The 12171-nt window shown below is 34.5% G+C and overlaps 1 protein-coding gene across 5 annotated transcripts in view; it reads left to right on the forward strand.

The window, feature by feature from the left end:
* The window catches only part of nup93 (nucleoporin 93), a 44519-nt gene that overhangs the window by 5951 nt on the left and 26397 nt on the right, over positions 1–12171 (forward strand). For 2 of the 5 annotated variants that reach the window (XR_015514150.1, XM_087291493.1), the window contains exons 2-3: positions 1122–1318; positions 8607–8724. Coding sequence is in view for 2 of the 5 variants with exons in the window: in XM_087291493.1 (XP_087147619.1) it covers positions 1140–1318; positions 8607–8724 (297 nt within the window). In the remaining 3 variants the exon portion in view is untranslated. 5 annotated transcript variants of the gene reach the window in all.

The following is a 12171-nucleotide window of genomic DNA, read 5'->3' on the forward strand; positions in this document are numbered from 1 at the left end:
ACAAACATTATTTTTGTCTCTGATAACAAAGTTGTGTGTGTGTGTGTGTTATATTTTTACTATTCTATTTAAATTCTATATTTTAATTAATATTACAATACAACAATGCTACTAGTGTCATAATTTTATAAATTTCTTTATTTTCTAAGTTTATTGAGTATTGGTCAGTAATCTCAGGGTTTCAAGTAATACAGAAATTGTGTCTGACATGATCCTTATAAAGGTTCTTGTCGCGGGGGCTTCTGGGAAAAAAACTGTTTGAACCAATCAGCGCGCGCTTTCAATGGAACCCGGGAGTTCACGAGGGGGATGTGTTTAGCATAGCGGCTAAAGCGAAATTATCCTATTGTAGCCGCTAGAAGGATTAACAAACAGCGAGGTGGGTTGTTACATATTTATTAACTAATCAACTAGTTAATACCTAATAATTATAGTTGCTTTTGACAGGTGTGTTTTTTGCCGCGTTTGCCGACAGCACCTCATGTCAAGTTAGCTTGCTAGCAAGTAACTGAGTTCTGCTGAGTGCTGTGCTTACTAACTTACATTGTGCTAGTGTTAATGTAAATAAATCTTAAACAAGCACACACATACACACACACACGCACACACACACACTGAGAGAGAGAGAGCTATATTCATTTATTACGAGTAATCTACTAATGACTGCGTTAGTTTAATTCTCCTGTGTATATTCTCTTAATCATGTCACTGACATACCAAAGTTAACATGATAGTGATATGTGACATAAAACAAGATCAAGTTATTTCTTTGCAGTCATAATCCATTAATATAAAATTTGTTGGTTTATTAGTCTCAGTTTCATTTAGACTGTTTTAAGAGATTGAGATAAAGTTGATTTTATATTTCACCTTAATTCATAACATTAACATTATCAGTTAATATAATAGTACTGTTGTTTTTAAGTCATACTTTCATACAATTTAAAACTGAATATTCAAAGTAGCATGTCACAATGTGTCCTTGTTCAAAAATGAACTAATGTGCAATATAAAACCAACTTTGCCCCAGTCTTTGAGAGTTGTAGTGAGTGATTATAACTAACTGGTATTGGTTCATATCAGCATTTAATACAGACACTCAACTCTTGTGTTACTGGCAGGTGGAACAGGTGCTGGACATGGATACTGAGGGTTTCGGGGAGCTCTTGCAGCAGGCAGAACAGCTTGCAGCAGAGACTGAGGCCGTGTCCGAGTTGCCCCATGTTGAGCGAAACCTTCAGGAGATCCAGCAGGCAGGGGAGCGTCTGCGTTCTCGTACTCTCACCAGAACCTCTCAAGACACAGCTGACGTAAAAGCGTGAGTCTTCAGTTTGGCATCTGCGTATAATCTGAATTGAGGTAAAGTTGGTTTTATATTCGCACATTCAGACTTTCTCCTTGATAATATAAATTTAGAAAATTATTATTTGCAAATTTAAATAAGGAAATTATATTAACAGCCAATGACTATCAAAGTACACCATTGTTTACAGTTTTTTTTTTTTTTTTTTGAAGTCATATTTAACTGCTATTTCAGACCCAATATTCAAATTAGTGTGGTAAACAATATAGGAAACGTTAAATGAACAAATGTGCGAATTTAAAACCAACTTTACCTTAATATACACTGGCATGGCTGAAAAGGACTGGTTAACCACAAAATTAAAACATGATGGCAATTTAGTCACCCTCAAGCAATCCAAGATGTATCTGACTAAACACCACGGTGGTTGCTGCATTCATTTGTTTTGCCTGTATGTGTTAGTTTTCACAACATACATCATGATATTTAGGATTAAATCTGAGAGCTCCCTCATACAATGTTTCAAGACAGAGTGTGTGCTTGCTTCAGCCCCCCTTTGCCAGGACATGGAGTCCAACATAATAAACATCTACACCTACCACAACACTAAATCTGCCCCTTACAGTAATTTGTTGTGTTTTGTTAAAGTATACTTTTTGGGTCTGTTCTTCATACGTGGATTACTTAGTTAGCTGAATTTGGTTATTGATGATTTGACACCATCCGGGATCATTTCGTGATTTAAAACCGATCCGAGAGTTGTTGTCATAGAAACAGTTCTGGTAGCTCAAACCTGCTAGGGAGCAGGCTTATTTCATATAATCAAGTTTAGGTCAAGTCAGTTTAGGCAAAGATAGTACTGAAAGTATGTACCAAATGCAGATATTTTCTTACATTAGTAGTTATATACACTTGGGAAAATAGTTAATATATATATATATATATATATATATATATATATATATATATATATCAGGGCTCGAAATTGCGACCATTTTGGTCGCATATGCGCCCGAAAATTAATCTATGCGACCTCATAATATATCTGGGAGCATTAGTGCGACTGCAGATAATGGTTGTAGTGCGACCTGTTTTGATTTTTTGTAAAAACGTGCTGAATCGCTCTTCCCTGCCGCTATATTGGTTCATATTAGCTGTCATTCACTCAAGGTATTCCGCTGTCAGATGACAGGGAAGGAGCTTTTATGACCACAGGAAATGCAAACGGCTGAAGAGTAAAAACTTAAAGCACACAAGTTTGAAAACCCCACCTAAAGTTGAGGCGCAGATGAAAGCGATCATGACACGTCACGTGGTGAATAATGATCCGCCAGCTGAGATCAATCGAGTACGCGCTTCTTGGAGAAGGTGCCCGAATCTCCATGCGTCGCATTCACTGCGTGTTCAGCGCAAATGTCCGCTAAAAGTCAAATCTAATACTGCATCATCGCCAAAGAAGCTCGCCTTTACTAAGTTTACACTGAAACTGCGGCTCATAACAAAGACCGGATTTGCGCCGATGGTTAGCGCAATAATCTTGCGCTGCCTACTTATTAATTGGGTCGGCTGACTCGCCTGCTTTCCACAAACACAGAAAAATGAAGATCATCTCAGACTGAACCTTTAAATTGACACAAACTGAAACCAAAACTTTTAAAGAGTGATAGAAGTGAGACTTTACTTACTTTCTTTTGTCTATTCTTTTTTGAGTTGTATATTATTTTTTTATTTATTTACTGATGACTGCTTTACAGCTTTCATCATTGAATTGAATGATTTATTATAATCTTTTGTTTGTTTTGTATCAGAAATATTATTTATTAAATTGACATGCATATAAAAACAGCAGTACAAAATAAATATTTCTTACTGCAATGCTTCATTTTTGTTTGATGCAAACTATACAATTATTTTTCATAAAGTAACAGACTTTTAATAGCAGATAACCTACATTCATGCACATTCAAGGCAGCATCATAATGAGAAATGGAATTCATTGTTACTATTATTGTCATTTTCATCATCATTAATATTCTATAGCCTAATTATTAGACATTCATTTTGGAATTATTGCACACAAATATCAATGTCTTCGCAGCTTTAGTTAGATAGTTGTTTCTGGTTTTTGTTAGTCCTATTAATATTGTTTTAAAATACAATAAATCCCTTAAAAAACAATTTGCAGCTCATTCATTTTTGGTGGGTGCTCCTAAATTTTTTTCTGGTGCTCCTAAAAAATTTTTGGTGCTCCTAAATATTTGAAGTTGGGAGCACCGGTGCTACCAAGTAAAAAAGTTAATTTCGAGCCCTGTATATATATAAATATATATATATATATATATATATATATATATATATATATATATATATATATATATATATATATATATATATATATATATATATATATATATTAGGGGTGTAACGATTAATCGTTGTACGATTTATTGCGATGCAAAAATGTCTCGATATGCATCGTGGCGTTATGACGATTTGATTACGATATGACGTCCGTTTTCTCTTATTAGTTGAGCTGTTTGCACGTGAGCTACGTTCCACCTGCTGTCGCACGTGAGTTCAGATTGCAGCAGCAGTAATGTTAGCAGACCAAGATGAGTGGAGTTGAAATAGAGGATATCCCATCCTCTCAAAATCAGACGTCTAGCAACATTTCGGTTGTCCAGTCATTGCTTTAGACTCGTCCGCTTTTTGACACGCATACTGGGTCAAACATCCTAAGTTTTAAAGTCTTCACAGTGATTTACATACTTTGCACAGCGAAATGGATACCTCCTAATGGTGTTGAAAGAGTCACATCCTGTGTTTATACGGTACAATTCACCCTAAAATATCATTCTGTCTTCATATAATGATGTATTGGCCGCCGCAAAATCACACAAGACGTGAGCTGTTACTACAGAGGGCGGATGATAGACGCGCGCGTATGGCAAGCCGTTTTAGCATTTAAACCTTTGATCTGACTATCCATAAATATATTTAGCGATATCTCTAATTATATTTTGACCAGTCATAATTATAATTCGACTAGTCAAAATATAATTAGAGATATCTCTAAAGGAATTTAATTAAATATGAATTAAATATATTTATGGATAGTCAGAACAAAGGTTTAAATGCTAAAACGGCTTGCCATACGCGCGCGTCTGCTTCAGTGAACAGAACCTGCAGGTTGTGACTAATAAAGTAGTAAACAACATTTAGTTTGTGGAACAGTGATCTTTCAGGAGCCGCGTGGGAAGTATAAACAGCACTTAGCAGTGAAAATGAAATCGAAAACGTACACATTATTTAAACAATCATTTCGCATTTTAGAGTTATGAATACGACGAGCATTAACCCTTTTGAGTACAGAGGTACACAAAAATGCACGTCAACATGATATACTTGATAGCGCCGACATCAGCGACGCCGAAGAAATAGTAAACCTGCCTAAACTGCTGAAAAGAGCCACGACTGTCCTGTGTAATGAAAAGACGGCCACCCTGTCACTCATCATGCCCAACATGAAGACAGCCATCCCTAAAAACCTCTCAGACAGATACACATAAGTTCAGGATTATCTTATAGAACTGCTGATTACCTGGAAATGTGGATTTTTTTTGCACACAGAAAAAACACAAGTGACCAAGCAAAACCTTAAGCTCTTACTGTTAAATTCAACTGAATAGAAAGCTTATTTTTTTGCACCTTTACTTAAATTGTTCCTTAATTTTGTCTCTGTCATTTCAATAATATTTTTTAAGAAGTTTTTAAATTGTTTTATTTTCCAGAGACAGGCCTGTTTAATTTATTTTCTTAAAGAAGGTTCAGTTTAACAAGTTGAAACAAAAGAAATACATAAAAAATAGTTTACTTGGTAAAATTTGCATTTCAGTTAAATTTTAAATTTTTATTCCAAATATCGTGATACATATCGAATCGTGAACACTATATCGTGATACACATCGTATCGTGAGCTGAGTGTATCGTTACACCCCTAATATATATATATATATATATATATATATATATATATATATATATATATATATATATATATATATATATATAAAGTTATTAATAAAACTTATGCAATCTGCAATTCAAAATAAAAGTACAAAGACTGCCACCCAATGGTTCAAAGAGAACATTTATTGAAATTAACTTTTTAGATTGCTTTATTACAATTTGTGTGTAATAAACATGCATAGTTAAAAAAAAACTAATAATAAATATGCAGTCATAAACATGCTTTGACAGCTAATATGATGGTGATTTGATGCTTTACAAAAGTTACAGACACCTTTACCAATATCAAAATTCTTTTGTAAACATCTAGTTATTCTTTACACCGATTAAGAAACCGGCTACTATACTACTATATGCATACTTTAGTAAAGAAAATCTGCTCTAACAATAAAACTAAATAAATTGCTAAATACTCTTGACACATGAAAGGGTAAAGCCTGTAGCCTGTAAGGTGGAAAGTTATTGCGTATCATATTTAAAAAAAACGTTTTTTATGAATTTTACGTTATTTTGCTCACAAGGATAATCGAATATAAATCAGGTGATGTCATTACGTTGCATTGCTGTCAGCCAATCGTTGCATTGCTGATCATGATTTTATAGATGAATAGATCTGTCCTTCACAACACACGCAGCGATCTCAGATCAGTTTATCCAGACATTTTAATCTGATTCACAAACTTGTTTGAAGAACCAAATTAGCCAGAGATCAGTTATCAAGATTAACAGATCCAGGATCTGCTATATCATCTTAGATTATTTAAGCGAGGTACAAAGAACGAACCCCAGGGCTGCACGATATATATAACGTTGCAATATTTAGTTTGTTTGCGATTATGTATTGCAATATTTTCACAAGATTGTGAATTATAAACCTATTTGGTAAAAAATGTATAATTTTATATCGATTGGGATTAGGGTAGCGCAGTCGCCTCACAGCAAGAAGGTTGCTGGTTTGAGCCTCGGCTGGGTCAGTTGGCATTTCTGTGTGGAGTTTGCATGTTCTCCCCGTGCTTGAGTTGGTTTCCTCTGGGTGCTCAAGTTCCCCCATAAGTCTAAAGACCTGCACTAAAGGTGAAATGGGTAGGCTAAATTGTCCGTAGTGTTTAAGAGTGTATGGGTGTTTCCCAGTGATGGGTTGCAGCCGAAAGGGCATCCGCTGCGTAAAACATATGCTGGATAAGTTGGCGGTTCACTCTGCTGTGGCAACCCATGATTAATAAAGGAATTAAGCCGAAAAGAAAATGAATTAATGAATGGGATTATATTGTAGGTGAGCACATCTTCACATTGCAAGTTTTGGACTATATTGAGCAGCCTTTGTCTACACCTAGCACAACCCTAAACCTACCTCTTTTAGTTACCTAATGCGTTTTATTGAAGTCTAAACTTACTCTTACAGTAACATGGGGTCCGTTCTTCGTACCTCACTTAAATGATCTAAGATGATTTGGCAGATCCTATATCTTTTAATCTTGATAACTGATCTCTGGCTAATTTGGTTCTTCAAACAAGTTCGCGAATCAGATTAGAATGTCTGGATAAACTGATCTGAGATCGCTGCGTGTGTTGTGAAGGACAGATCTATCGATCCTCGAAATCATGATCAGCAATGCAGCGATTGGCTGACGGCACAGCAGCGTAATGACATCATCTGATTAATATTCAATTATCCATGTGAGCAAAATTACATCAAATTAGCAGTAAACGGCTTGTTAAATATGACACGCGATAACCTTCCACATTTGTTGTGAGCTGCAGGCTTTCATGTGTCAAGAGTATTCATCATGTATTTCAATGCAAATCAGTGTATTTAGTTCTACATTTAGAAAATATTTTCTTTATTATTGTAGCCGTTTTTTTAATCGGTGTAAAGAATAACTGGTTGTTTACAAAAGCATTTTAATATTGGTAAAGGCGTCTGGAACTTTTGTGAAGCATCAAAACACTGGCATATTAACTATCAAAACATGTTTATGACTGCATAAATGTATTATTGCTTTAAAAAAAGTCACATATTGTGCATTTCTATTATACACAATTTGTACTAAAGCGATCTAAAAAGTAAATAAGTTTTCTCTTTGCACCACCAGGTGAGTCTTTGTACTTTCATTTCGAGGGTGCAGATTGCATAAGTTTTATTAATATGTATAACTTTATTTATTTTATTAATGACTATAACTTTATATATATAGTTAAAAAATATGTACCATTTTCCCAAGTGTATATAACTACTACTGTAAGAAAATATCAGAATTCGGAACATACTTTCTGTATTATCTTTGCTTGAACTGAGCCGATCTAATCCTGTTTATATGAATTGAACCTGCTCCCGATCAGGTTTGACCTAGCAGAACTGTTGCTATGACAACAACTCTCGGATCAGCTTTGAAGAACGAAATGATCCTGAATCGTGTCAAATCGTCAATATCCAAATCCAGCTAACTGAGTAATCCACGTACGAAGAACGGACCCCTGTTGTGTTTTATAAATGTCTACTACACCTATCACAAGCCTAAACCAATCTTTACATTAAACTGTTGTGTTTGTTAACACCTAAACATACACCTATCTCAAAAATGTTGTCAAAGCATTTGTCTATGATTAGCTCAGCTCTTCTGACACGACTTCAAATTTGAGCTGTTTGTTCATGAGACACTGACAGTCCCATAAAAGCTTAACCAATGCACACAGTCTGAGCCAGAAAGACCCATGATTAGATCACTGTTTGACCTTTGTGTTTTTTCATTTGTTTAGTCATCATGTGACAGCATGTAAAGGGTTAAATCTTTTTCTGGCTTTGACTGCGTATGATTGGCTTATGTTTTTCACATGATGAACGAACTAATCAAACTTGATAAAAGATTTAAAAAACCTGCACAAATGTGCCTATGTGCGAATGAACAAATCACTCCCACAGAGGAGTCCTCGTTCTGGAGTCACATAAAGGATTTTTTCAAAATTAACCCATCACTACTTTGAATATCTCAGCTGTTTCTGTCTATGGAGGATAAGGGAGCTCTCAGATTTAATCTAAAATATCTAAATTTGTATTCTGAAGATGAATAAAGGTCTCAGGGGATTGAAATGCAATGAGGGTGAGTAATTGATATCTGAATTTTCATTTGTGGGTTAACTAATCCTACTGAAGAATAAAGTCATGTACACCTTGATTGGCGTAAAGGTCAATAAATATACAAATATTATGTTTGCATGAGCTATTTTAATAATAAAAAAAGTATAATTTATTTTACATCTGTATTTTTTTCTTCAGATCCATCCTCTTGGGCTCTCGAGGCCTTGACATCTTCCATATTTCTCAGCGTCTTGAGAGTCTCAGTGCAGCCACTACATTTGAGCCTCTTGAACCAGTCAAGGACACTGATATTCAGGTTAGTGCCTGTTTTGTTTAAAATGTAGCATCTGTTGATATCAAAGTGCTCTAATTATCTGGATGTGCACTACCATTTAAACTAATGTATGTCCTCTGAGCTTAATTATTTGGGCTTGGTGAGATTTTTAGAATTTTAAATATTATTATGTCAGACTTTATTGTGAAACATTTTTGTCTGTATTCTAAGATGCAGATTTTTTTGTTGTGATTTTTTTTTGTTGAAATAAGGATTTCTGTATTTTCTAAGCACAATGGGGTTATTTTCATAAATCTGAAGTTTTTTTTAGGTGGGTGGGGGGATCTCGGTGAGGTTCATCATCATCAAATCAGACAACCTGATGGTTTGCTCCTTCAGGGTTTATCATTGTGCATAAGAACAAGCATTGACTGCTTCATTCCAGACACTATTCAGAGATGTAATTGTAGGCGCACTTCTACCTCGTAGTCCTATAATGTGCATGTATGAGGAAGCCGCTGACAATACGCGATATTATGAAATTGCTTTAAATGCGTCCGTGGCTGTGGACACTTTTTCCTCTTTCCCTTTTTCATGTCATGACTCTGTACACTCTAGGTACATTATAAATAAACCTGCAGGACACAGGTTTGTTATTATCCTCTGCATGTCATCTGTTCTTATGTCTTTATTTTAATCAGTGCTGCAGCCAGGGCCGGATTAACCAACGGGTATTATGGGCACAGGCCCGTGTGCACTTGGGGCCCCTGCGAGGGGGGAAAAAAATCAGATTTTGGAGTGTCTGTTTAGGCTAAATACAAATAGCGCACCTAGTTGGAATAAGCTAATTGAGTGATTCCCGCCCACCACCTTTTCATTGACAGAGACAACATAACTAAGGAGTGCAACACATAGCAGCGTGTGTGAGTTTGTAAAGCGCATGGCAACTTGTTTTGATGCGATTATGTACCCGGTTCGAATCCAGCGTCTGATGAAGTCATTTTTCTTTTTCGCCCTCTACATATCAGATATTGCCTACTCTTCATCAAGAGAAAGACAAGTAGGAATCATTAATAAGTGTGTGTATTATAGAAGGCTCAGATTCATAGAACTGGATTGGAGAGGTGTTCTATCCAAATCATATGCATTATAAGTGTGTAGAAGCTATACATTAAACATACCCTTAAATATAATTGTTTTGTACTGCTTCAGTGAACTTGAAGAAGTATATTAAAATCCAGTAACTTTCACTAGTTGTATTTGTATTATTTTTTTAAAGTGTGCTTTAAATGCTTTAAAATTTAGTTAAATCTCATTAAAAATGCATTTACTTTAAAAATGCGGCCAGTACATTGTAGATTAATTTTATTTTAAAAATATTATGTTATTCTCATTTTTTAATTTACAATAGGGGTGCGACCATGTAGGGGGCCTACAAGACATTGTGCTCACGGCCCTCTGAATTCTTAATCCGGGCCTGGCTGCAGCCTAGCATCTGAAATTAGTTGGAAGGTTAACGTTAAATGTTTATTGTTATGCTACTCAGTTTAATTGGACTTAATATTTTAAGACCTTTAAATGATTTTATGGCTTTAAACAGTTCGAAAAATTGACTGACTAGTAGTTTGTTTATTACATTGGGATAAATAGTTCATTTATATATATATATATAAAGGATAATTATATTCTGTGGATTTATGCTGACACAAGAGCACTAACCGAAGTAATGGCGCCATCTAGCGGCGATATGTGGATCTGTTCCGACATTGAGACAAGCCTTTTTGATTAAATGTTACTTACAGAAGGTAAGTAGTTCATAGCTATATTACATTATAGCACAGTAGTTACACAATGAGTAGACCCACATGGAATCTGCACGTGCAGAAATCCAGTCTATTGATTTACTTGTGTAAATGTGTGTAAATTAAAATTTATTCAGTTTTTAAATTAATTTCACTAATATATTGGGTTATAATAATAGTAAAATTAAAATGTTCATATGATTAATTTACAATAAAGTTTTTAAAGTAATATGTTTTGTCTTTTAGTCGATATATTATATGAGAGACTCATATGTTTACCAGCATTGTAAACATTAAATAAAAGTTCAAAATGTACATAATGCAAATAAAAGTTCAAAACTTCATATATTAAGTTTTTATTTATGATATTCCTAAAATCATTCTGCATAAATCCGCAGATTTTTTTTTTTTTTTTTACAAAATTCTCTCCAGAAATAGCAAAAAGCTTAAAAGACAGCATTCAACATTTAAAGTGGATCAAAATACTTTTTCAAAATCAATAGTTTTAGGACAACTTTGATAAAAGGTATTGATCCACTTCAGAGGTTGACTACTGTATATGAATGAAAAAAAGAGAATTAAAAAGCCATAACAATATTTCAGATTGGGAAACATTCCAGCGTATCAGGTGGGCAGCAGAGTAGTGATAAAATGCTGTTGTAGTTCTAGTCACATTAAAACTGGTTTAGTTCAATACAGATGCCTCTGTTGAAGTACCATTTACTGAAGAACAGCACCACCGGCCCTGATTTAAAAGTTAAAATATTACATTTAAAATAAATACCTTGTATTATCAACTGAAATGGTTCTATTACTTTCTGTCCACTCCACGTAACTTGTGTGTGGAGAGTGCACTGGCGCCATTGTCCCCTTGGCTGCTGTTCCATCATCCAAGTGAATGCTGCACACTGGTGGTGGTGGTGTGAAGAGTGCTTTGGGTGTACGGCCATACACAATAAATGTGTCATTTTAATGCACATTGCTTACTTACTGTGATCTATTTTAAAATATTGGATTCTTGTGAAGGTAAAACTGAACATTTTTTGCATCATTTCTCCAGGCTTTAGTGTCTAATAGTGAAAACATTCCTAAATGCTGATTTGGTGCTTACTGGCATTACTGTTGAAATGGTTGTGTTGTTTTTTGGATACATAGACAGGGCAAGTTTATTTAATAGCACATTTCGTACACAATGAAAATTCAAAGTGCTTTACATAAACACGAATAAAAGAAACAAGTATAACTAAATAAAAACAAATAAAATGTGTTAAACAGGTTTTAAAGGAATGAAAAAGAACAGAAAGACAATAGTTTGATTCGTTGGACGTAGCACAGTGCTCGTTCATTGAGTGCTCATACATGATTATTTGATGAATATTAAGTAACTCTAAATCTTTATTGTCACTTTTGATCAATTTTATGTGATCCTTGATACAATCCTCAATACAATTATTTATTTCATTAATATTCATTAATTTTTCTAAAAGGAAAAAAAAAATCCCCAACTTTTTACCATAGAATTTAGTTGTTGTTATTGCTTTGTTATTGTTATTGCTTTTCTCTGTTAGTGATGTACTCTGAATTGATTTAATAATTTGATGAGACATTCTGCATCATTGCCTCAGTAGAAGACAAATAAACATGAAACATTCTCCACACTCAGCCCATTTATAATTAGCGCTATGCT

The sequence above is a fragment of the Danio rerio genome, chromosome 18 (assembly GCF_052040795.2).
Source record: "Danio rerio strain M-AB ecotype USA chromosome 18, GRCz13ab, whole genome shotgun sequence".
NCBI classification, from domain to species: Eukaryota; Metazoa; Chordata; class Actinopteri; order Cypriniformes; family Danionidae; genus Danio; species Danio rerio.